The sequence below is a fragment of the Lethenteron reissneri genome, chromosome 34 (genome assembly GCF_015708825.2).
Source record: "Lethenteron reissneri isolate LAM-NWPU_2019-01 chromosome 34, ASM1570882v1, whole genome shotgun sequence".
NCBI lineage: Eukaryota > Metazoa > Chordata > Hyperoartia > Petromyzontiformes > Petromyzontidae > Lethenteron > Lethenteron reissneri.
Genome location: NC_083812.1, coordinates 640,628 through 666,920, shown reverse-complemented (window position 1 = coordinate 666,920; position 26,293 = coordinate 640,628). Strand labels below are relative to the sequence as shown.

Here is a 26,293-nt window from a genome sequence, read left to right as displayed (position 1 = left end):
GTGGCTATGCACGCGGTGGCTATGCACGCGGTGGCTATGCACGCGGTGGCTATGCACGCGGTGGCTATGCACGCGGTGGCTATGCACGCGGTGGCTATGCACGTGGTGGCTATTCACGTGGTGGCTATGCACGCGGTGGCTATGCACGCGGTGGCTATGCACGCGGTGGCTATGCACGCGGTGGTTATGCACGTGGTGGCTATGCACGTGGTGGCTATGCACGCGGTGGCTATGCACGCGGTGGCTATGCACGCGGTGGCTATGCACGCGATGGCTATGCACGCGGTGGCTATGCACGTGGTGGCTATGCACGTGGTGGCTATGCACGTGGTGGCTATGCACGTGGCTGTCTGGAATCCAGCCCTGTGGAGGCAGTAGCGAAGGTTGGTGGATCGCAAACAGATGTAATACTAAACACGTACAGTATATCCCTTTATTAATACTGTACACTGATGGATTATTTATTTTCACGCGGTGTTTATGTTGGGGGTTGTTTGACTCTATGCTGGTCATTGCAAAGAGGTGAATATGGATTGGGGGGGGGGGGGGCAGGAACCCATTCAGATGTCTCTTTCCGGTGACATCACAGTGCACAAACAACTGTCCCACCACTCCCCCACGCATACGAGGCAGTGACACTGAAAGGTCCGCACGGACGAGTCCACGAAGCCACCTGATGATACTGCCACCTCATGGCCACTGCACAAGCCAACGATTTTCAGTTTCACAAATCGGTGCGTGATCAGTCAACCCTGACCTCCACAGCGTTGGATACACGCGTGTGTGTGTGTGTGTACACCACACTCACGTGACTGTAATGTGAGTGGTGAGAGTGTCAGATAGCCTTAATAGGTGCTACCCAACAGCACTTGTCCCACCAGCCTATGTAGGCTACGTGGTGGGGGTCTTTGTCTTTTGTTTATGACGAGAAGGGGAGGGCGGCGTCTGTTTGTCTCTCGCCCCCTCCCCTCCGAGCCTGAGTGCACCTGCTGCTGCTGCTACACACTCCACACTCGCTGTGACACACTCGCTGTTACACACTCACTGTGACACTCGCTGTTACACACTCGCTGTGACACACTCGCTGTTACACACTCGCTGTGACACACTCGCTGTTACACACTCACTGTGACACACTCGCTGTTACACACTCACTGTGACACACTCGCTGTTACACACTCACTGTGACACACTTGCTGTTACACTCACTGTGACACACTCGCTGTTACACACTCACTGTGACACACTCGCTGTTACACACTCACTGTGACACACTCACTGTTACACACTCACTGTTACACACTCGCTGTTACACACTCACTGTGACACACTCGCTGCTACACACTCGCTGTGACACACTCGCTGTGACACACTCGCTGTTACACACTCGCTGTGACACACTCGCTGTTACACACTCGCTGTGACACACTCGCTGTTACACACTCACTGTTACACACTCACTGTGACACACTCGCTGTTACACACTCGCTGTGACACACTCGCTGTTACACACTCACTGTGACACACTCCACACTCGCTGTTACACACTCGCTGTTACACACTCGCTGTTACACACTCGCTGTAACACAATCGCTGTTACACACTCGCTGTGACACACTCGCTGTTCCACACTCACTGTGACACAATCACTGTTACACACTTACTGTGACACACTCGCTGTGACACACTCACTGTGACACACTCGCTGTTACACACTCACTGTGACACACTCGCTGTTCCACACTCACTGTGACACAATCACTGTTACACACTTACTGTGACGCACTCGCTGTGACACACTCACTGTGACACACTCGCTGTTACACACTCGCTGTTACACACTCACTGTGACACAATCACTGTTACACACTCACTGTGACACACTCGCTGTAACACAATCACTGTTACACATTCACTGTGACACACTCGCTGTTACACACTCACTGTAACACAATCACTTTTACACACTCACTGTGACACACTCGCTGTGACACACTCGCTGTGACACACTCACTGTGACACAATCGCTGTTACACACTCACTGTGACACACTCGCTGTTCCACACTCACTGTGACACAATCACTGTTACACACTTACTGTGACACACTCGCTGTGACACACTCACTGTGACACACTCGCTGTTACACACTCACTGTGACACAGTCACTGTTACACACTCACTGTGACACACTCGCTGTAACACAATCACTGTTACACATTCACTGTGACACACTCGCTGTTACACACTCACTGTAACACAATCACTGTTACACACTCACTGTGACACACTCGCTGTGACACACTCGCTGTTACACACTCACTGTGACACACTCGCTGTTACACACTCACTGTGACACACTCGCTGTTACACACTCACTGTGACACACTCGCTGTTACACAATTGCTTTAACACAATCACTGTTACACACTCGCTGTTACACACTCCACATGCACTGTTACACGCTCGCTGTTACACACTCACTGTGACACACTCGCTGTTACACACTCGCTGTTACACACTCGCTGTTACACACTCGCAGTTACAACACTCGATGTTACACACTCCACACTCGCTGTTACACACTCGCTGTTACAACACTCGCTATTACAACACTCGCTGTTACACACTCGTTGTTACACACTCTCTCAGGCACAACCGCCAGTCGCCACTAAGTGGCGGTGAAGTCATCACTGTACTTGTGCCAGGCTATGTGCACTTTGAGATCACGTGAAGTGTCCCCTGGCAGGAGGGTTGACTGAGATGACTGGCAGATGCACCGCCTGCGCCCCCTACTCTTCTATACGCCCGGCGCGCAGGGCCACCAACTCTCTGACACACACACACACGCACATGCTCGCTCGCTCTCATGCACACTGCTGCAATCACGCTCTCCCACACTCACCCGCTTACTCAAGCACACACTCAATCAAACACAAAGATCCCCTTCATAGCCTCAGGAGACTTTTAGGGCAAGAGCTGTTAGCGAGAACCTATAAAGACCGGTACGGTACACGAGAGGGTGGTGTGGCCAGCACCACGTCCGGCCGCATTTGAGGCTGAGTCGACCGGTTTCGATATTCGCCACTGTTGTTGGTGTGCTAAGCACAGCGCCACCGCTCTCCAGCGCACACTCCGAGTGGGGCCGGTGCCGCAGCGTGAGGCTGCTGCCATGACGACGTCGCGAGTGTGCGTCGAGGCGAGTGTGCGTCGAGGCGAGTGTGCGTCGAGGCGAGTGTGCGTCGAGGCGAGTGTGCGTCGAGGCGAGTGTGCGTCGAGGCGAGTGTGCGTCGAGGCGAGTGTGCGTCGAGGCGAGTGTGCGTCGAGGCGAGTGTGCGTCGAGGCGGCGCGAGGAGCGACTCGCGAGGGTTGGTCGGCGCATAGCCCGAGGAAGAGGGAAGGAAGAGAGGGAGGGTGCTACAGAGGCAGAAAGAGTGGTGGTGTGAGTTCTCTTTATTAAAGTGGTGGTAGAGGGGTGGGGGGGGCTGCAGCTTGGAGGGGGCTGAGCGGGGCAGGGAGACGGAACGATGAGCGGGAGACGGGCAGAGCCGATATGAGAGAGCGGAGCTGGGAGCGGAGAAGCATCACCGCCGCACCTTGTCGCCCAGACTCATCGCATCTACTCTCCAGAGGCGTCGGAGATAGGGGAGGGGAGAGAGGGGAGATAGGGGAGAGAGGGGGGAGGGTAAAGGGTTGGAGCAGAGATCCGAAACTCCCCTGGCTCCCCCCTCCCTCTCCCTGTGAAGCTGCGCTTTCATTTTAGATTCGCGCTCCGTCCGCCGGACTCGCTCGCCGTGGCCGCCGATCGCTCTCGGCAACAGGCGCAGCGGTGCAGCGAGTAGCGCGGTTTGTGCGTGCGACGTGGTGCTGTGGGGATGGCAGTAACCTGCTGGTAACGGGTTGGCAACACGTGGTCGTGAGTGGCGGCTGATGTTGTTGTTAGTTCTATGATTTTCTGTGTCGACGTGAACGGTCTGGGCTCAGTGGGGAGCCCGCAGAGAGGTTGATCCGTGCACTCGGGGGGGTCCGGTGACGCTCAACAAGGGGGGCGGAGGGGTGGGGGGTGGGAGATAATAAAGCAGCGGGAGAGGGTTTGCTGTTTGTTGTTTCATTCATCCTCTCATTCAGTTACTCGGTCATTCATTCACTCATTCATTATTCCGAGTTCGTAATCGAAAATTGCTTTGTCCGTATCTGTACACGCTCCAAGTAAGTTTTATTATTATTGCATTGTTACTCTTTCCGTTATTGATTAATTTAATCTGTAATTCAGCTCTTCATTAATTCTATCAGTCAGTAACTCAGCCCATCTCATATTCAGGCAGCCGTTCGTCAACTCAGTCATTGTAAACGTAATCCTCGTTCCTTAATTAATTCGTAGATTCACATAAACACACTTCGTGATGTACATCTAACAACGACAGTCACAACTGGTTCGTCTCGTTGCTTCATTCAGCGATTGTGTTCAGTTATCCAGCAACTGTGAATGCATGCTATGGGTGCTGCCTATCAGAGCACAGTCCATGGTCTAAGGGCATTGCTCTCGCAAGCAGAGCGCGAGTGACTGCTGCTGCTGCTGCTCTGGGTGCGAGCACACGCAGCTCGTTTCGTCTGCTGGGAACATGCGGGCGGTGGCGCCCCTTCGGGTCTCGGCACAGCGTCGCCTCTCGCCACATTCTCGGTGATTCATTCCGTCGCTCGTTCAGTCGGTTATTTATTGGTGGGTTCGTTCACTCGGCCATTCAGTCTGCTGCTCACTCGGTGACGCATTCCGCTCGGGCCGCGTATTCGTTGTTGAGAGGCGGTCGCGTAAATCCAAACTGCGATTGTAATTTGTCTTTGCTTCGTTAATGAATTCGCTCGTTGCTTCAGATATTAATTAATGATTCTGCTCGGTCATTCGTACATGTACGTACTCGTTCGTTCAGTCGTTCACTGGTACATGTGTTGTTGAGGCGAGCTCTTAAAGACGCTCGATAATTACAAATTATAACTCTCCCTGCAGTGCAATTAATTCTCCCGGATATTCACCCATTTAGTTAATGTACTAATACGTTGAGCCATTCAATAATTCATTTATGTTGTTCATTCCCGAATTCACTCGCTCGCCATTTGATTCACTCACTCATCATTCTTGAGAGGTGGGGTGGGGTGTCGCACGTCACCGCGTTCTGCATTCGCGTTGTGATTCTCCCGCACTCGCTCATTCATTCACTCAGCCCTGAGCTCAGCCACTCGCAGGGAGCCGCGCTGTGGAGGGGGGAGGGGGCTGTAGGGGCGGCGGGGGACCGCAGCCTTGGGGCAGTGGTTCGGGCTGAGGGGGCCCTGCCTGCCATGCACGTGGTGGCTATCCGCTGTCACTGGTTTGTGCTGATGGTTGCTGGTCGGTGTTGATATTGCTGGTTATGGACCGTAAAGGGGTTTCTTCTGCGTCCCCAGCGTCGTGTCGAGGTTGGTGGCTGAGCCAGAGGATGGCTCCAGGAGGAGTTGCCTCGTGGTGAATTATCTTGAATTGTGACGGCGGCGACTGCTCGCAGCCGAGATTGGGTGTAGCTATGTGGCCCATGGCACGAGGGCGCTCACCGCAGCCGTCCTGCCAGGGATACTCGGCATCGCCAATTGGTGTAGGAGGCGACAGTCACGTCTACCGCGCGATCTTCTGACGCGGTTCAGTGGAGAGCTCGTGAGTTAGGGCTGATGAGCTTCATCTTCGCGAGGCTGATATTGATGTTGAGCAACATCTACCATTTTACTTCGAGGTGGTTAATGAGCCAGATGATTGCGTCAGGAGTAGGGAGTGGTGGTTCGTATTTCTGAATCTGACATTGAGCCATTGCACGTTACATGGTTCTGTTCTTGGGTTTCAATTTCCCATCTGTGCATTATCATCGTCGTCGTCACCAGGTATCCGCATCAACTGCTGCTGGTGTGGTTTGTCCAATGGATGCAGTTTAGGGGTTGTGGTCCCATAAGCGTTGCGGAAGGTCGAAGCCAGAGAGATATTCTGCTTTGCCGGGTCGTTCACTCGGCAGGGATGATCAGAGATGGTCGTGGGTGCCTAATCAGCGCTGTCGGTGCTGGTTAAGGCTGCTTGGAATTGTTGGTTCTGGTTAGTTATTGCTGGTCATCCAGGTGTGACAGTGATTGGTGTTGTGGGTCACCCCAGGGCTGATCGCCTCCAGTGGCCTCCCCCTGCCAAGCCCGCCACGCCTCTGAATGCACTTTCTAAGTTGAATATGTACGACATATTAATGTAATAAAGAACGAATTAATTAAATATAGCCGGTTACCAGAGCAGCCAGCGCTAGTTAGAGCTGGTTTGAGCTAGTTAGAGCTGGTTAGAGCTGGTTAGAGTTGGTTAGAGCTAGTAAGAGCTGGTTAGAGCTAGTTAGAGCTGGTTAGAGCTGGTTAGAGCTAGTTAGAGCTGGTTAGAGCTAGTTAGAGCTGGTTAGAGCTAGTCAGAGCTGGTTAGAGCTGGTCAGAGCTGGTCAGAGCTAGTTAGAGCTAGTCAGAGCTGGTTAGAGCTGGTAATCTAGACTGGTGAGCACTGCTGCCCGCACCCTGCCGCGCCCCTGGGTTCCCGCGTCACGAGTGCGCGTCGTGAGGACGAGTGCGCGTCGTGAGGACGAGTCCGCGTCGTGAGGACGAGTCCGCGTCGTGAGGACGAGTCCGCGTCGTGAGGACGAGTCCGCGTCGTGAGGACGAGTTCGCGTCGTGAGGACGAGTCCGCGTCGTGAGGACGAGTGCGCGTCGTGAGGACGAGTTCGCGTCGTGAGGACGAGTCCGCGTCGTGAGGACGAGTTCGCGTCGTGAGGACGAGTTCGCGTCGTGAGGACGAGTCCGCGTCGTGAGGACGAGTTCGCGTCGTGAGGACGAGTCCGCGTCGTGAGGACGAGTGCGACGATGATCGGAGTGAACAGCGCCAACGCGTGCGCGGGCCTCTCCCGCTTGCACCCCCCGCTCGACCTGGGGGGCCACTCGCGGTTCGGGGGGGGCTCCGGGGGCCTCGTGGCAGTCTCCGAGTTTCGCTCGGCGGGGCCCCCCTCGCAGCAGCAGCAGAATCCTCGGCCCCCCCGCAGGGCTCCGGCGGCGTCTCCCACGAGGCGGCGTGGGGGGCCCACTGCGAGAGGGGGCAAGGCCGATCCCGAGTCGGAGAGGAAGGTGGGGAGATGATGGTGAAGTTGTTGTTGATGATAGTAGAGTGATGATGCTGTTGATGATGGTGGAGGTGATGATGCTGTTGATGATGGTGCTGGTTGTTGTGGTGTTAATGGTGGTGGTGGTGATTATGGCGGTGAAAATGATGTTGATGATGAGAGAATATTAATCACGTGATAACCCCCCCCCCCAAACTGCCCCTGGAGACTCGGCTCATCGTCACGATTTGTGATCATCGTGATTCGATCTGGAATCGAATTCTTTTGCATTAAGAACTTTCTTCTTGTTGTTGTTGTGTGGGTGGCAGGCACTGTACAACTCCATCAAGAACGAGAAGCTTGAATGGGCCATGTGAGTGATGTCATCTGTTGTTATTATTTCATTTCATATTATTATTGCAGTTGTCATTGGGCGTATGTGTCATTGCCACTGTGAACATTTAAATGCATTTACGTGGTGGAGGTGATGGGACTGGAGTTCGGTAAAACAGACTGCGTGTTCAGTGGAAGGCATTCATCATCAGCAACAGCATCTGTAGCATCATCACCAGATGCAGAAGCTTCATCACAACTACTGCCCAATCATCATCATCATTATATGAATAAGGTTTATCAGCATCATTATTATCATCGCCGTTGTCATAACTAACACCAAAATCGTAACCAGTAACACCACCATAGCCATTCCTATCGCACCATCATTGACTTCACCAACATTATAATCCCTGTCATCATCACCATCTACATTACAATAATCAAAACCGCCACCACCAAAATAATTAATATCCCCATTATCACCCTTATCATCACCATAACCACCACCACTATCATCACCATCATCGTCACAATCATCATCATCATGTTCCTCATCACGTGTTTCACCCCCCGGTAGTGACGATGAGGAGCTGCGCCGTTCGCTCTCGGAGTTGGTGGAGGATCACGGGGATCGCCCCGGGGGTGGCCGGGACGGCTCGGGGGGCCGTCTGGGAGTGGGGGGCTCCGGCGGGAGCCGCCCGACGCCCGGCCGCCTGAGCAGCAGCGGCAGCAACCCCTTCCTGGACTTGGTGCCGGACCCCGGCGCCGCCACGCACAAGCAGGGCCTGCTGGTGCGCAAGACCCACGCCGACATCGACGGCCGGCGCAGTGAGTGTGGTCGTGGGTGGGCGGGTGTGTGGGTGGGTGTGTGGATGAGTGGGTGGGTGTGTGGGCGGGCGGGTGGGTACGTGGCTGGATGTGTGGGTGGGTGGCTGGGTATGTGGGTGGCTGTGTGTGTGGGCGGGCGGGCGGGTGGCTGGGTGGGTGTGTGTGGTTGGCTGGGTGTGTGGGTGGCTGGGTGTGTGGGTGGCTGGGTATGTGGGTGGCTGGGTGTGTGGGTGTGCGGGCGGTTGTAAGGGTGTGTGGGCGGGTGGATAGACGCTTGAATGAGTAGGTACATATGTAGAACACATTCCTGCGGAGGGAGCTGGTAGGAACGTTGGGTGGCTCGGTCAATGACCAGGGTCAACGGCGGCGTGGTGTATTCGGCAAATATGGCCGACTGTGAGGGCGGGCACAAGCCGGTGTGAGTAGGTTAAACGGTGAGTTTTATAAGGGCACCACGGGGTGACCAGCCCCTCCCCACCCAGCCCCACCCCTCCCCACCCAGCCCCTCCCCACCCAGCCCCTCCCCACCCTCCCCACCCTCCCCACCCTCCTCACCCTCCCCACCCTCCCCTCTCCACCCAGCCCCACCCCTCCCATTTTTGGATGCACGACGGATGGACAGACACAATAATCCCCTGTGGGCTGGTGGAACCAGGTGGTTCCTACCAGTACAAGTGGCTATATGGGTGGGTGAATCGGCAGGTTGGTGAGTTACTGGCTGTGTGAGTCACCGCTGTGTCCCCTATCTCCATTACCGACACCTTCAGCTCCCAAAGGTCGTCGCGGCTGGAAGGCATTCACAGCTGTGCTGCGGGGAATGGTGCTTTACCTGCACAAGGTGAGTGTGAGTGGGGGGTGGCGGAGGAGTGGTGTGGGGGGCCGCGGGGCAGGCCGGTAGAATTGTTGCAACAGCTCCTTGGCGGCCACCAGCGCCAGCAGTGTAGCGTTGCTTCATTCCCTCTGCGAGGGTCCCGCAGATGTTGCACATTTGACGATCGACCTCTCGAGCTGTCGCTCGCTCCATGTGAACAACGGCAGCTGGCCGCAGCGTTGGGTTACAGAGCGCACGGCGGAGCAGACAGCAGTGGCGGTGGCAGAGTGGGGGGGGGGGGGGGGCCCGAGTCTAGGCAGGTGCGGCCCCTCACCGTCCACCAGGTCACTGCCCCCCACGCCCCCTGCCCACATCCCCATTAACCCCCAGCACGCCGTCTCCTCGACAAGCTTCTCGCTTGCAAAGAGCTGCAGGCAAAGTGCAGCGACGCCACCGTCACAGGGCCCGCCACGCTCACTGAACACCCCGCGCCCGTCGCGTGCGGACGGAGTGCCCGGAGTAGCCGGAGAACGCCACCCACGCCTCGCAGGATCGGAAGTTTCGCGAATCTTCGCGTGATCCACCGCAGCGCCGGATTTGTCAGTGCGGCTGTGGCGGTTGTGGTGGTGGCGCTGCAGGGGGACAAGGGCCCCGTGGGTCCCCTGACGGACGAGGAGTTGCGCAACGCGGTGAGCATCCACCACGGCGCCGCCTCCATGGCGCGCGACTACGGCAAGCGGCCCCACGTGCTGCGCCTCGTCACGGCCGACTGGAGGGTGCTGCTCCTGCAGGCGCCGTGAGGAGGCGCTCTGCCCCTGCACCACACCCCTTTATCTTCCTCCCCTCCTCTTGCCCCTCCTCCCCCCGCCTCCCCCCGCCTCCACCACCCTCCCCCCTCCACCACCCTCCCCCCTCCACCTTTCCCCCTCCACCCTCCCCCTCCACCCTCCTTCCTTCTCCCTCTCCCCTATCTCTCTTCCCTCCTCCTCTACCATTATCATACTTTTCATAACCACCGATTTCCTCCTCCATCATCAACATCATGAGGATGATCACCAACATCCTCCTCCCTCTTTTGTGCACCACGCACGGCTACAACCACAATCACTACAACCGACAACCGCGATGCCAGCTGTGGCATCCAGCAGCGCAACAACCACGACTGCTATCACAACCACCACCTCCAGCAGAACTACAACTCCACCACGTTCCACACCCACTACTACCACCATCGCCACTTCGACTGCCAATACCAACACCACAAATCGAGTTCTCCCCTCCCTCCCAGGAGCCACGAGGAGATGGAGTCGTGGATTTTCCGGATCAATGTGGTAGCTGCGGAGTTCTCTTCGCCTCCGTTCCCGGCGGCCACGGCTTCCACCAAACGCTTCAGCCGCCCTCTCCTGCCGTCCATGGCCACCAAGCTGCCTCCCGTGAGACCACGCAAACCCCACACCCCACACCCCTACAGCCATAAACCCTACAGCCATAAACCCCACACCCCACACCCCTACCGCCATAAACCCCACACCCCTACCGCCATAAACCCCACACCCCTACCGCCATAACCCCTACACCCCTACCGCCATAACCCCTACACCCCTACCGCCATAACCCCTACAGCCATAACCCCTACCGCCATAACCCCTACCCCCTACCGCCATAACCCCTACACCCCTACCACCATAACCCCTACACCCCTACCGCCATAACCCCTACACCACAACTGCCACAACCCCAACATCCCGAGCGCGACAACCCCACCACCCCCACTCCAAACACACTTCGCCCATGGACCAGAGGAGGTATTGGTACCACCCGCGGTAGCAACACTTTAGCTGATTCATTGATACGGCTAATAACGACGACGTATTTGATAACCCGACTAATAGTCGCAAAAAGAAATTGGAATTGCCGAGGTCACTCCACCTCGGGTGGTACCGACAAAGTGAAATGTCCGGCCCGGTCTCGTGGGCCAAATCCCAGCTCCACGGGGTTCACAGGCGGCAGGTGGGTGGGGCTAAACGGGGCCGAGGAAGCATGGCCAAACATCCCCCCCCCCCACCATGACCGATACGGCATGAAGCCCTCATGCAGCAGTGGATCGACCGTGGGCTGTAAGTATGTCAGGCCCAACGGTTGCCATGGTGACCTACATCAAACCCATCACAATCTCTCACCCTGCGCTCTCTCTGCACTATACAAATTACCACGGGGGGGGGGGGGGGCGGTGTGGTCCTGGCGGGGGGGCGGTGTGGTCCTGGCGGTTGTGTAAATTGCACCCCGGTGAGCAATTAGTGGCTGTGGAGCTCAGAGTTCGCTGGTTACACACGGAGCTGTTTGGCTTTGAGCGAGAGGAAACCGGAGGGACTCGCGACACAAACAAGGGGATGGCCTTCTCTAAAGGTCTGCCTCGAGATGAGTCCGTGAACCCACTTGCTGTACTGCCATCTCCTGGCCCACACGTCATAGCCGGGCGGTGGTGGAGGCCGCGAGGGTAGGTGGATCGCGCACCAGTGTGGCGGACTCATGTATTCACGGACTACTGCATGGGATAGAGTGTTGCCCCCTCGCACGCGTGGGTTTTCTCCAGGTGCTCCTGTTTCTTCCCACGTGTAGAAACACTCCTCACTAATTGGCTGACAGAATACTGACGTCAGGGTCTATATTTGCCCAAATTCTAAAACGGCCCCCGCAGGTCACTCAGTTGGGATGATGCGGAGCGGCCACCACCACCCCCCTCTCCTGCCTAGGGGCAGCCTAAAGCCCCTGTGCACGTCAGGTGACGAGTCGCCTCGTGCTGCACAGGGACAGCTGCCACTCGGGGTGCGCCCTTTCAAACGCGTCGAGATGCGACGATGTGCAGCGCTGTGAGACGCCCCCGGTGTAATTGGCGGGGGGTGGATTAGCTCGATGGAACTTGCAACCACTCCATCATTCTCGTCACCAGTCCGTGCTCGCCGGCTTCATCCGGTTTCTATGGGCGACGGCGTCATACTGCATGGGGGGGGGGGGGGGGCAAGTGACTTTGTGCGCTGACGAGTGATGGGGATGGTGAGTGTGAGTGTTCGAGCGCGAGACGTGGAGCGATGTAAGACTTTAGCCTGACCCTGCCCTCGTAAGGAAATCAATCACCCGCCAGACCGTAATATTTAATGGGCCTAGAAGAGAAGATTTTCCCTTTGAGATCATGCCAAGCCAACAATGGTTGTATCATTAACTTGCACAGGCCAGACGATTTTCGCGCTAAATGTCAGCTTTATTTTTCAAATATCTAATAGAGCTGAAATCCGCTGAAGAGGCGATGCTTGCGCAAAATAAACTCACGCAGACGATCCGTCGCTTCCTTCACATGGCCGCCCTTCCACAGAGTAAAACAATATTTTGGTTACACAACCCGTCAGCCGCACGGCCTTCTGGGAGTACTTCATGTCAGCAGCATCGATGCAAGACAAGCAGCACTCTGGACCGGTGTTGACACCCAGAGTCTTCTCATCAGCAGAGTCGAGCTTGCTGGAATCAATGCTGGTGAACTTGCCGGGTGCTGCAGGCGGCTTACACAGGAGGCGGAGGGAGGAGGGGGGAGTTATTTTATATTTGACTCCGAAGCGTGTGGCCACTCGTTGTGGTTTAACGATGTCCTCCTGGGAGAGAGGCTGGGGTGGCGGTGGGGGTGGTAGGGGGCTGTGGATGGAGACGGCTGTATGGGGTGGGGGGGGGAGTGTGAGTGTGGGGGGGGGACAGTAAGGATAATGGGGTGAGTATGTGATGGTGCTGATGATGATGATGGAGGTGAAAGTGATGACATGCTGATGCTGTTGGTGATTACGACAATAAACCACCAAAACATGACGATGATAATTAGCATGATCATAACATATTGATAATTGTTATAATGCTGCTGATACTAATGCTGCTGCTTCTACTGGTGTTAATAGTGCTGGTGCAGCTGTTGCAGCAGCTACTGCTGCTGCTGCCTGTTGTTGCTCAAACCAATTATGCTAATCCTACTGCTGCTGCTCAGATCACTACTCCTGATGGCGCTGCTTCTGACACGGCTGCTGATATAGCTGTTGATGCTGCTTCTGATGATGGTTATGTTGCTGATATTGCTGCCGCTTTTGCTGCTGCTGCTGATGATGATGATGCTTTGTGCTGGTGTCAACACTTTTGCTACTACTGCTGATGCTGCTGATACTGTTGAAGCTACTGCTGCATTAGACAGCTGTTAATACCGCGAATGCTCCTGCTGCTGACATTGCTTCTGATGACGGTGAACGTGTTGCTGAAACTCTGTCATCTCCTTCCATGTCAGCTCTCATCCTCTTCGTTCCCAATCTTCTCTCTCTCTGTCCCTCCGTCTCCCTGTGCCCAATCCCCATGTTCGAGCCTTCTCCCTCCTTGCACCCCTCCACTGGAATCAACGTCTCCTGTACATGAAGCAGTCCCCCTTCGTAACCTCCTTCCATTCCTCTCTTAAAGTCTCGCCTCTTCTCTATCGCCCATTCTCTTCCTCTTCGCCCCTCCACTCCTTCCCGTCCCACCCCTATAGCCCTTTCCTGATCCCCTAAGTACCCCTGTATCACTGTCAATTATTCCTCAATCCTTGTAGCACGCCCCTGTCACCCTTTTGTAAGCCATGTCAATCGCTTTGAGTAAAGGCGCCCAAAATATACAATTAGATTCGATAGTGCTGATGCTTGAGCTGGAGTTGTTGCCGCTGTTGATGCGCGTACGACTGGTGCCGATACTTCTGCTGGCTGCTGATTCTGCTGGCGCTGGAAGGAGGAGCAGATGCGGTGCCACGCGGACCGGCTGGCGGCGCTCTGCACGGAGCTGGCCCAGCACCAGGAGGCGCGGCCGGATCGGCGCTCGCGCTCCAAGGAGCAGCACGAGCACCGGCTGCGCGAGACCTACCTGCTGCTCGAGGTGCACCCCTGCACGTGTGTGCCAAAGATGCCCCACGTAGCCTTCGACAGCACGTCGGGATGAGCACTGGTAGCGAGCGCCTCTCAAGGGGGGTGGGTGACCGGCACCACACGGACGTTAAGCAACCGCACCAGCGACTGTCCTCGCTCAACTGAGGTTGAGCTGCGCTGTGTGAGGGCTCCCCCTGGAGGCAGGATCCGTATCACGGACGCGGGACGGCACCTTTCAACAGCAGGTGGAGGGGGGGGGTCTCGGGGGCCAAAGCAGGAACGCTCTCGTCACGGCCCCAGTGAGTTGCATTGAATCTGCGAGCCCCGAATGGTGGATGTTCCTCGGGGTGGGCAGGTTAGAAGCCAGCTACTCTAGCGGGCGCGTCGCCGCGGAGAGACGCAGACAGCGCCGCACCAACACCGCCGTGCTGGCTCCCCCGGGACCGGTGCACTGTGCGGAATCTCGCCAGGGCTTGCAGACCGAGCCATGTCATAATCATCATCATCGTCACCATCGTTGTCTTCATCGTCACGTGTCCAATACTGGGTAAACATATTGACGGTGGTGGTAGGACACGAGCAGGAGAATCGGGGTCTGCATTGTCGCATGCGAGCACTCCATCAGGAGCTGGTCACCGCCCCGCCCGCCGGTGCACTGCTCGAGCACTCGAGCGCCAGGCCACTGTGTGCGGTGCGTGCGCGGCCCACGTGTGACTGATAAACGATCCCAAATCCCCCACCCCCCTCCGCTCCCCGTGCGTCTGAGCAGAAGACGCGCTACGAGACGTACCTACGCCTGCTGAGACACAAGATAGCGGCCGGCACCGACGACCTGGCCGTGGTGGAGGCTGCCCTGGGCATTGGGCAGGAGAGCGAGCAGGGCGCGGCTCCGGAGCGGAGGGGAGGCTCTCGGCACCGAGCGGAGCAGCCTCAGCAGCGTCACCCGAAGCAGCGGCAGCAGCAGCAGCATGAGGAGGAAGGGCAAGACCTGGAGGAAGGGCATGCGCGGGAGCAAGGGATTGTGCAGGGGCAAGGGGAAGGGCAAGGGGAGGGGCGGGAGTTGTGCCAGAGTCCTGACACCCTGCCCCAGACCTGCTCTGGCCTTTCAGTGAGTGAGCAGCAGCAGCAGCAAGATTATCAACAGCAGCAGCAGGGGGAGCAGCAGGGGGGGCAGCAGGAGGAGCAGCAGGGCGAGCAGCAGGGCGAGCAGCTGGGGGAGCAGCAGGGGGAACAGCTGGGGGAACAGCAGGGAGAGACTGCGTCGGGCGCGGCGGGGGGGAAGGGCGCCCCCCGGAATGTGTCTGAGCGGCGCAGCTACAGACAGGCCATCAACGGGAAACTGCGGAGGTGAGCGGCCTCGGTGGAGGGGGGGGGAGGAAAGAGGTAGTTCACTCAGAGTCCGTGGAGAGGGGAGATCATTGCTTCGCTCTCTCCCCCACCGACCCCTCGCTCACCACAACCGACCCCTCGCTCACCACCGCCCAGCTGTCTCTGTCAGGGTCTTCTCAGCCATGCGCTGTGTGTGCGAGGCAGTGCTGGGTGTCGTGCCCAGTGAAGATGGGGCGACGAAATGGGGGGGGGGGCACACGGGCTAACAATAATAATAATAATCCACACCCCAAGTGGGATGAGAAGAGGATTACGCCAAAGCGAAATCGAGCGGGCAGAGAGCACGGGGAGTCGCCACTCGACGTCAGCACGCGGCTCCATGCGGGAGCCCTCCAGAGGCAGCAGCAGCTAGCGGTGGTTCTAGGACTCCACGAGTGGGACTCCGAACCTTGCTGCTGCTGCTGCTGCTGCGGTATCTTGCAAGAAAGAAGTGTTGGCGAGGAGTGGGCTGGCGTCCAACAGCAGTGTTGGAAATGACCTCTGGAACTGACACTTGAGTGGCCCCCCAGCTGCTTTCGAATTTGGGAGGACACGCGGCTTTCGGTGGTCACTGTTGTTGGTAAGGAAAGGGGGGCGGTGAGAACGGAGCCCCCTAGAATACCCAAAATAGAATCTCCACTGAGTGTGCACTTGCGATAATGATGATGTGTGGTTCGTGGTGAAGTGCGGCATGGAGTATAGACCCAGTGGAGCAAGGAGCCTCAGTTTCCAGCACCCATCCGTGTGATGGGGAGGGGCGTGCTCCCTTTGCTGCCTGCCGTCGAATACACGAGCAGTGCAGGCGGACTGAGAAGACTGCAGCTTTAGATCTGGGGTGGGAAGAGTGGTCTGATCTCCGCATTGTTCAGCGATCCATTCATTGTGTTCCTGTGATATAGTCCACGTGTTTCATTGTTGTCTTGTGATCCACACCGTATTTTCCACAGATGCATTCCGTTTTTGTAAATGATCCACTCCGTGTTTACTTCATGTCCCTTCCTTGATTTCCGCTTATCAGCTCCGTATTTTTTCAGTGATCCACTTCGTGTTTTCCACTGATCCACTCCGTAGTTGCACCTCCGATTAGCGCGGTTGGCTCCGTACGGTGCGAAAGAAGTTCAACATACGTAGTTTTGAGCGATCCACTCCGTATTTTCCTCTGATCCGCTCCGTGATTTTTTTACACTGTTCCATGCCATGTTTTTTCTATTTAGCCCCTCCGCGTTTTAAGTGTTCCATTCAAATCTCCGCACAGATTCAATCCAGAGACGTGCACTGCGAGCCAGCAGACCACGTGTCGTCCTGTCTCTTCCGTCTCGACTGCCATCTCCTGGCGTCGCGCGGGCATCGCAGCGCCACGGCGACAGCTGGCAAGCTGCTGGTGGCCACCAGAGCCAAGGCCTCCTCACCAGGCTGCGACTTTGCTTCGCTTCTGAAATCTGACGAGATGAGCATCATTCAGGGAGATTCGGTTGCAGCAGGATGCATGTCCACAAGACACAGGCGTCTGGCTAACCTGCCACCAGGAGTGTGGTGCTGCTTCTGCTGCTGTGTTGAGAGTGGCGCACAAACAACGACAGGAAACTCAACACATTCGTCAACACTATGGATTAAAATGACACACCACGCAACGTTTCGGGCAATGGCCCTTATTCATAGCACACGAACAAGAGGCATTGCCCGAGACGCGTCTGTCCCTGTGCAGGCAGGTTTATTGAGCAACGTGTTGAGGGTGGTTTAGTTTCACAGGCTGCGTCCCGAGGGGCGTCACGTTGCCTCCTTATTGGCCATTCACGTTCGCTTTGTCCTCGTTGTTGATTTGAAGAGGAATTCATTTCTCACGGAATATTTTCCAGTGGTCCCGCAAGCTCACATTCCCCCGGACCCCTCCCCACCCCCACTGCCACCCCCACTTCGTTTCCGGAGTTCAGCCCCGGAGAGCTCCGTCTGAAATGAATCCCCTTGGATGTTGTTCACGTCACCATTGTGCGCGCTGCGCAGTGAGGCGAGACAGAGCGCGCCGGAGCTCTTCCCCTCCTTTCATCTGCCCTGGGACTAATTCCACGTGGCCGAGCGCTCACGTGACTCGCGACTACTGTGACCTTTGAGGGGTCACCGTTATCTACCCGGTGGAGGAGGAGCAGGGGGGGGGGCAGGGGCTCGTTTCCCCGTTGCACCCCACGGCTCCGTCTTTGTCACCGAGTGCTTCACGGGTCGCTGGTAGACTGGAGGAGCAGGCCACGTGACCAGTAGCCACGCCCATAGCGAGATGTGTACTGGATGTGGTGTGCCGTGCGCGGCTGAAATTAAACCCTGACTTGGAGCCCGACCCCCTCGCCCAGTGCCAGCAGGGAGAGTCGTGTGCCCCTGTAATCAGCCCCCCCCCCCCCGTCTCTTGTCACGAACTCTTGTGTCCGGGACGGCAGGGGTCTTCTCCCTGCTCACAATCGGGGTAGGTGCCTTAGGTTGGCTCTGGGCATTGGGTGGATGGATGAGGGTGGCTGCACGGCCAATACCAGTGGCGATTATCTGAACCGGTCCTGGGCCTCCCCTAGGCCGATTCAGCCTCAAATGAGTACCTGGTGCGGTGTGTAAACAGCAGCACTGGGGAGACAAAGTCGGCCGGGCGTGGGGGTGGCCACCCACCGCCTCCTGCGCCGTTCTGGCCTTAATCGGTGCTCGAGAGTGGCACTTGCACTCAGTCAGTGAAAGGCTATACTGGGGATCTTTGTCTTTGGTACATGAGTGCTGATGTGATTGTGTTGTCCACGGCATGGTTGTGTTTGCTGTGCACCAACCCGAACGGGTGCTGCTCGCTAACAGAACTTTCCCCAACCGTCTAAAAGGCTGAACAGAGAGATCTATATACTACACAGTATTTGTAGGTACCAACCCGTTGGATAGTTAAGATTTGGGTGTTGGGGCTCAATATGAATGGGGTCCAAATACCACGAGAGTCGGACGGGGGGGGGGGGGTACCAATGCGTAGCTGATCTGCCGGCCTTATAATCACAGTCGACTCTACAGTAGTTCTCTTTAAAAGATCGCCAGTTGATCTTGTGAGTGTGGGGCGTGCGGGGCATTTGGTCTGGACCCCTGTCACAGCCTCCATCTCCGTGTAGTATTTTAGTTTACACGAAACACGCCCTTGCAGGAACGTGACCTCGTATCTCGTAGCTGCCCCGTCACCAGAGCGCGCTCGCCTCGTCACTGCTGCGAGTTCCAGACTTGGCCAGCGGGGAGCCGCGGGGGGTAGCCCAGCACACGTGGCCAGGTGCGCGCGGGCGCTACGAGATCAGAGCTGGGATCGCGTTGCTGCTTCGGGCTTGTGTCTTATATTTAAACAACCTCCACCTTTCCTCACAATCCATCCACGTTTGTGAGACAATTAATTTTCTTCGATTATCATCACAAGTGATGATTTTTTTCCTATAGATATTTGTAAGCGAGTGGATTAATGTATCATTGTAAATGCTCTACGTGTTCAAACAGTATAGTTGGTGTAAACATCGCTGTTCGTGAAGAGAGTGAGATGATCATTATACTGGAGAGAGCCTATTGGAGATCAGAGAGAATATTCTAACATACACAGTACGACAAAGAGACAGGCGACCGGGCGTGATGCTGGCCAAACACCCCTCGTGTGCCGTGCCGGCCCTTATACAGTATGTGCTCGCTCACAGCACTTGCCCCAGCAGCATGTGTAGGCTATACGGGGGATATTTGTCTTTGATATCTAATACACACACATGACACACATATCAAGAACAAATAAAGTCCCACACACATGCCCTTGGTGAATCAACTGGTGGACGAAGACCTTCCCATGCCGTGTGGGCGATGAGGCTTGTTGATGAGGATTGTTTGACTACTTCACCAGAACATGTTGAGATCTAAACATTGGTGCGGGCTTGGAGCGCTAACCAGTCACTTAGCCATGCGGCCACCTCAACACACACACAGACCGATAGACTCGTTTAGAGACCCATGAACTTAGAGACACCTATGACTGACTGCATAAAAACTAAAAATATATGCCAATTGTTGCTGTTCAGCATCGTGATTACGGGGGTCGCATTTACGACGTTATATAAACCCAAACTTTTATTCTGTATGAATATTTCCCAAAACTATAGGTCACCAAACTGTAATTATGGGCGCTCGGGAACGCCAGAGGAGACTGGGATGAGGCAGGGCAAGGGTGGTGATATTGGTGGTGGTGGTGGACCGTGAAGGATCGTGAGATTAGCAATGGTCTGGGTTTGTATTTGGCAGCCGCGTGAACACGTGCGCGCCAGCCAATTGGATGTCAACAATCTTCGACAGGGGACATTATCAGCGCCAAGATTTCCTCTGGCAGACTACTACAGGAAGCTTTTAGATCGTAGCTACGCGCCTGTAGGCTGTGTTCCCAGTGCTGCCACGCACGAGTTTCAAGCTTCCTTATTGATTTCCCCAAAAAAGTTACTTTCAGGCTCGTCGTTTTGGCACTGCAGTGACGTCACCGCGCAATCGCTCTAAAAAAGTTGGAATACGTAGGCGCCGTGAGAGCTATAACGGAGATCCGTTACTTGCCTTGCCACGTAGCTGCCCCATATCCTCCACGTGGCAGAACCGCCGTTGCCACTTGGCGGGCATCATCAGTAGTGATTTGATGGAACACCTCATCGTTACCACGTGGCACCATCGTCGCCACGTACCAGCACCATCATCAATGTCATGCGGCAACAAGACGTGTCGCAGCTTTTCCCCACGTGGCAGAACGTCTCAGCCACTTTGTACCGTTATGGTTTCCACGTGGCGGTACCATCACGACCACGTGGCAGCACCGTCGTTGCCATGTGGTTTATCCATCAGTCATCATTGTGGTTTGTGCAGTGTGTATGTATATATTGTACGTTGGTATAAGTTATTTGCGATTTTGCTTGTGATTAGAAGTTGTTTTCCCCAGTTATTTGTAATTTCAAATGAGGTTTGTATTTTGATGAGAACGGAAACGTATTTAAAAGTCTATTTAAAAAAGAAAGACCACACACGCATACACGCGTATACTACTGTACATAATTTAAAGTGGTTACCACTTGTGTTGTACACTGTGACGTGGAATGAAGCGAAGCACTTGAAACGCAAGTGAACACTTGTGCACACATCGCACACTCGAGAGAGAGGGCACTTTGGTGGCAATGGCACGCACTCGCATGAAAGAGTTCCACGTCCGTCCACTTCAAATCAGGGACGGTAACTGACGGTCGTCAATGCCCCGCGACTCCAGGGTACATGAACTCATCACGCGGCACGTGACTTCATTTCACACGACTCGTGACATCACCGCATATGGCCAGTGGCCAGATGAGGCATACCACAGATACTTAAAGGACCGCAAACGATATTTAACCATCACTGCACATATGTGATGTGCACTAAGCGGGTGGTAGAGGGGATAATTTTGGCCTGACAAAACTTTCCTATTTACCACGCGGTGTCGTCACCTGTTGTCTTTGAAGTCGTGTCGAACACAGTCGATGCATACCTCCCCCCAGTGTGATCACAGTTTCATATTGCCTCGTCCGTGTGAAACACATTTGCGGCCCTTTTATCTTTCCACTGGTGGATGAGGCCGCCCCACGCCATGTGTGTCCTGGAGGGCTGTTTGACCATACTTCACCACGCTAGTGCAGGTTTGTTTAACTGGGCAAGGCATAGACTTGGGGACATAGAAGTACAGAACAACAATTTATTTTGCTGCACTGCCTCCTGTACTGTCCACCATCCAGCCCTGCATCAAGCTGTTTATGCATGCTGATCACCCACCACAAGCACTATCCGGGCTAAAACCTGCTTGGCTTCTACACATAAACGCAGCTCTTGTCGGTTTAACACGTAGGATGCTTTCGCGACCAATATCCATAATAGATGTTTTTTTGGGTTAGATCGCGTAAATATATAAATGCGTCGTCAAAACCCGCCACCACCCGATACAGCCGACTAGTAAGAGTTGTCACGTAAACAGAACGTGCATCATGTACGTTGACTCGGTAATCCTCCGCCCACGTGGCACAAGAGCGCAGCTGCGTGGTCACCACATCTACGCCCCTATATAAGGAACGCAACAGGTGGACTTCTCCACAAATCTGGCTGTCGCCTGATGAAGCCAGTTGTACTTACTGGCGAAACGTCGTATTCAGATTGTAAATGTTGTGGCTTGGCTCTCCAACACACAACCGGTGTGCTGTACTAGTGACGAATTGGCACGTTCTGTTTACGTGACAACCCTTACTAGTTGGCTGTGTCGGGTCGTGGCGGGTTTTAACGACACATTCATATATTTACGCGATCTAACCCAAAACAAACTCTATTATGCAACTCTTGTAGCTCCACAACATCTAGGCGGTGTGTCCCAGGCTACTCCACACGACATTTGCAAAATTCGTTATTGAGACGCAAAGATCGCTTTGAAGGTTTGGCAAAGCGTGCCATTACAACGACGCATTGGCATCACCGTGGCATAATTCCCATGGACTTTATTATTCATTATACGGCAATCCAACGTGACATCAATAGAGGACTGTAATGATTCCCTTGACCGTAACTTTAAAGTATTTTTTTTATAAATACGTTTTTTTTCACAAGAGCCTTGATATATTTGGAATACCTTAAAATGAATAACGAGGGTTTTTGTTATAACTTCACGTGGGAGATGAAACCGGAGAACCCAGAAAAAACCTGCCAAGTGGACGAGAGTGGGTTAACACCATCCTGGATTCGTCAACCTACTTGCTGTGGTGCCATCTCCTGTGCACCTCGCAGTTCAGCGTGGGGTTTGGGAGTGTTCACAAGTCTGCATGATCCACCGACCCATGGGGAATAGTGTCACAGATCTCTGCGTGATCCAACGACCCACGGAAGGTGCAGGAGGATGTCTAAGCTGCTTTATACCGTTGGATGTTCGTCGCTGAAGAAACGCGAGTCTCTGGTGGAGATTTTAATAAAACATACACCGTGTAATTACTAATTATTGTTATGCATTTACTTATTGTACGTTCTTTAATTACTGGCAGCGCATAGAGTGAATGAGCCAGAAGAATAATTTAATTGGTACCACCTAAGGAAGCAAAACTTTGGCAACCAACTTCGTAGCCTCAGTTGACTGACATTCTATGAAACTATGAGACTCGGTACTGTTGGTGCAAAGTCGTCGTATCACTGCTTGAGGCCCCATGCTGAAGGGGAAAGAGAAGCTGTGGAGATAGACACGGACGGAGATGGACACGGACTGAGATAGACACGGACAGAGACAGGGAGGCAAACGCACACACGGGAGTCTCAAACAACACAGAAGTGTGTAAAGCCACTCAGCCTCTGTGCATTAACAAAACACGCTATTAGCAGTTCAATCTTGACTTAAAGCTTTCGTGACTGCAGGAATTCATATTCTTTGGGTCTTTCGGCAAAGTCACGTAGACAGGTTCAAAGAAAATAAAAAATAATAATAAATAAACTACGACGTTTCGACGACTGCTTGTGTTGCGATCGAAACGTCGTAGTTTTTTGTTATTTTCTTTGAACCTATCTACGTGACTTTACCGAAAGACCCAAAGAATATGAGCAGTACCTGAAGAACTGCATTTTAGTCCTCTTGTCTTTGTCCACCATCACAATAAATGTGAGCAACTAACAGGAACTGCTGTTGGTGTTTTGCATAATGCAGAGGATTGTAACACGTTTCTGTGGTGCTGCTGCTGCCGTTGTTGTTGTTTGAAACGTGTGGTTGTCCAGCGAGCACTGTTACCCTCCTATGTCGGGTGTTCCTGGCCATTTACACATTTGAGCACGCACACAGAGGAGAAGCATACGCGGAATGAGACAGGCACAAACACAAAGATCCCCCATATAGTCTGAATAGACTGTTAGGGCAAGTGCTGTTAGCGAGCACCTATGAAGGCCGGCACGGTACACGAGGGGGTGGGTGGCCATCACCACGCCCGGCCGCCTTTGTCTCCCTAGTGGCGATGCTTAGGGGCCGTCCATAAATGACGTCACGCGATTTTGGACGATTTTTTACCCCCCCCCCCCCCTTTTGTCACACGGCGTCACAAAAAGTCAGACCCCCCTCAAATATGACGTCACAAAGCTCTGCCCCCCCCCCATTGTCATTGTAGTGCGTATTTAATGTGGCGCTGCACTCTGATGTTGTAGGAGAAAACATTTATTAAAAGTATATTTAATTAAATAGAACGTGTTGTCTATATTTATTTAAAGTTGCGCATTTTGATTTTCTCACATTTCTCAAACACCCCCCTCCCCCTCGTCACACATCGCCACAAATGTCTGACCGCCCCCCTAGGTGCGTGACGTCATTTATGGACGGTCCCCTACCGCTCCCCATACGTCTGTTTGCACGCACACAGCGTCGGTGTTTTTCGATGGGCATTCACGCAACACAACTGTGACTCAGTCGCGATCCTCACCGGTGAATGGGTCATGACGTCAAGCAAGCGCGTCAGGTTCTGCACGCACGCGGAACACCACGTGAGAGCGCCCCCACCTCATGGCCCGCCCACTGCGTTCCTCGACGCATTCCTGAGAAGTGCGTGACGCCCGTGGTGGGTTCTGGGACTCGGTACACAGGAGGATACAGGATTTAAAGTTCAGGTCTCAAGTATATTAAAAACATATTTCTATATCCAGTAATTAATGATAAATGTCAACTTGTAACGCGCAACCGAGTACCCCCTTGCCTGACCTAACATGGTTCTGAGAAATAAATGTATGAATAATGAACATCAATACTTTAACCAATTGTCCATTTGATCCTTATGGCGGTACTCGGGGTACCAAATACTACTAAATGGCCGAAGCTATTTCATATTTTATTTCTGGGACACTATTTTTTCCAGGGGTGTACTTAACTCCGCGACTAGGGTACCAATCAATCCGAAATCAGTGCAACTCCGCGATGTTGAAAGGCCGAACATCAGCATAACAAAATCCGTTATCGAAAATTTCCACTTTGAATAGTACATCGTGTACTGCTCGTCGAGATGAGTCGTATGCGAGAGCCGGGTACTATAAGGTAATGTTTTTGAAGTATCCTAACTAGCTTCTAGTTGCCAGCGAATTAAAACAAATCAACGGACGCTCAGCATGCTTTGCGCTCGCTGATTGCTCTTGGAAACCACCTTGTTTACGATCAATGAGTTAGAAAGGTATTTTATATCGTTCTAGGTTACCATGTGGATTTACATTTTTATCGTAGCTATGTTATACAGTATTGGCATTTCCATACGTAATTATTCACAAATGACTCTAATTTACTTCTATAATGAACCAATAATGACTGTGTGTCCCGCGCGAGGCGTCACTCCACGTTGGCCAGCCCCCCTCATTAATACTCATGAACAGGTGACGTCCTCCTCCACATGGACCCCCCCCATTAATAATCATGGACAGGTGACGCCACTCCACATCGAACAGCCCCCTACATTAATCATCATGGAGAGGTGACGTCTTCCAAATGGACACATCCCCACCATTAATATTAATTAGTGGGTGACGTCACTCCACATGGGGGGGGCGAGGCGCCTCCTCCCCCTTGAAATAAAATAGGTCTGTGTCACCGCGCCCTTACAAAGTGCACACGAATTGATGCAATGAATATCACATCGCCGCCTGCTTTTCGCTTGCAAGTTTCAGATTTACTGAAATACACCCGCCCTTGGACGGGCACAATGCTAGTACGATATAATTTCACACATTTATAAATCACCTTACGTAACCCCTTGGGACATTGTCACGTACCCCCAGGGGTCCACGTACCCCCGATTGAGACCCACTGCTCTCCATGGGTACACGAGTTCGTTGATCGGCAGATCCCGCGTTGTGGTGTGACGTCAGGGTACTCCCACCTTGAATAACTCATGGCCAGCGAGGAAGTATTGGGAAGTACAGAGTATCTATTCTTCAGTCAAGAGATGGAAGGCTCACCAGCATTGGTTTAAGTAACTGACTGCTGATGAGGCACTTTGGATGTCGAAACCGATCTAGAGCTTACTTGTATGAAGCCAATGCTGTTAGAAAAATGCCCTCCCAGAAAGCCCATCGGATGTGTAAAATAGAACTTTTTTTCGCGGCAACGTGTTGACATACACACAACAATCCCGCGTATAGCATACATTGGCTCTTGGGGCAATTGCACAGCCCACGGGGATGTTGTAGCAAACAACACGCTTGGCACCTTTGTCTGCCTAGTGATGATGTTTCCACACCACACGACATGCCCAATTAGGGCCGAGTCAACATCGATAGGTGAGACTCAGCACTGGTTCAAGATATTCGTCACTGACCTTGGTCGTGAGCCGGAATCGAACTCGGGACTCTGGGTTCGTAGCGCAGTGCGCTAACTACTACACCATTGCTCCGTACACAATTTAACGTGACATTTTATTGAGGAACTCTGTGATCTCTTGACTGATTTTGTTGTTGTTCTGCTGCCTTGTCCAAGCTTACATTCAGAATTGAAAAATCGGACATATACCTTTATTTATATTTAGTTACTTGGTAACTTTTTCAAATTTTACACTCCTATCGTGTATTGAATTGTTTGTTGTTGTAAAATTCTGACCCCGTGCCCCTACTGCGCATCTGTAAAAAACGAGGTTTATAGCTCATCGGATTCCTCGTGCAGTCGAACGAGTCACTGAGCGCATGGACCACGTGTGCGCTCACTGCCACGTGCTGCCCCATCGCCCCTCCCTCTCCCGTCACTACCAAGTCACGTGACACCAGCGCGCGCCCCCTCCCTCCTCCTCCCCAATCGCTGCGCACCCTGGGTAAACTGCCACGTGTCCCAAGCGCGCACGCGCGGGGCGGTGCGTCACTTCCTGCGGGTGTCGGAAG

General features: G+C 54.0%; 1 protein-coding gene across 5 annotated transcripts in view; it reads left to right on the top strand.

The window, feature by feature from the left end:
* Nucleotides 1-23,527, top strand: part of LOC133350508 (PH and SEC7 domain-containing protein 1-like) — a 51,270-nt gene extending 27,743 nt beyond the window's left edge. For 4 of the 5 annotated variants that reach the window (XM_061564862.1, XM_061564863.1, XM_061564860.1 and 1 more), the window contains 7 exons: nucleotides 7,465-7,508; nucleotides 8,049-8,299; nucleotides 9,067-9,137; nucleotides 9,749-9,906; nucleotides 10,399-10,543; nucleotides 13,896-14,039; nucleotides 14,799-23,527. In XM_061564862.1, coding sequence (XP_061420846.1) covers nucleotides 7,465-7,508; nucleotides 8,049-8,299; nucleotides 9,067-9,137; nucleotides 9,749-9,906; nucleotides 10,399-10,543; nucleotides 13,896-14,039; nucleotides 14,799-15,380 — 1,395 coding nt within the window. In that variant the 3' untranslated portion in view covers nucleotides 15,381-23,527. The remainder of the gene's footprint in view (nucleotides 1-7,464; nucleotides 7,509-8,048; nucleotides 8,300-9,066; nucleotides 9,138-9,748; nucleotides 9,907-10,398; nucleotides 10,544-13,895; nucleotides 14,040-14,798) is intronic. The other variant, XM_061564864.1, reaches the window with a different exon arrangement.
* The last annotated feature ends 2,766 nt before the right edge of the window (nucleotides 23,528-26,293 follow it).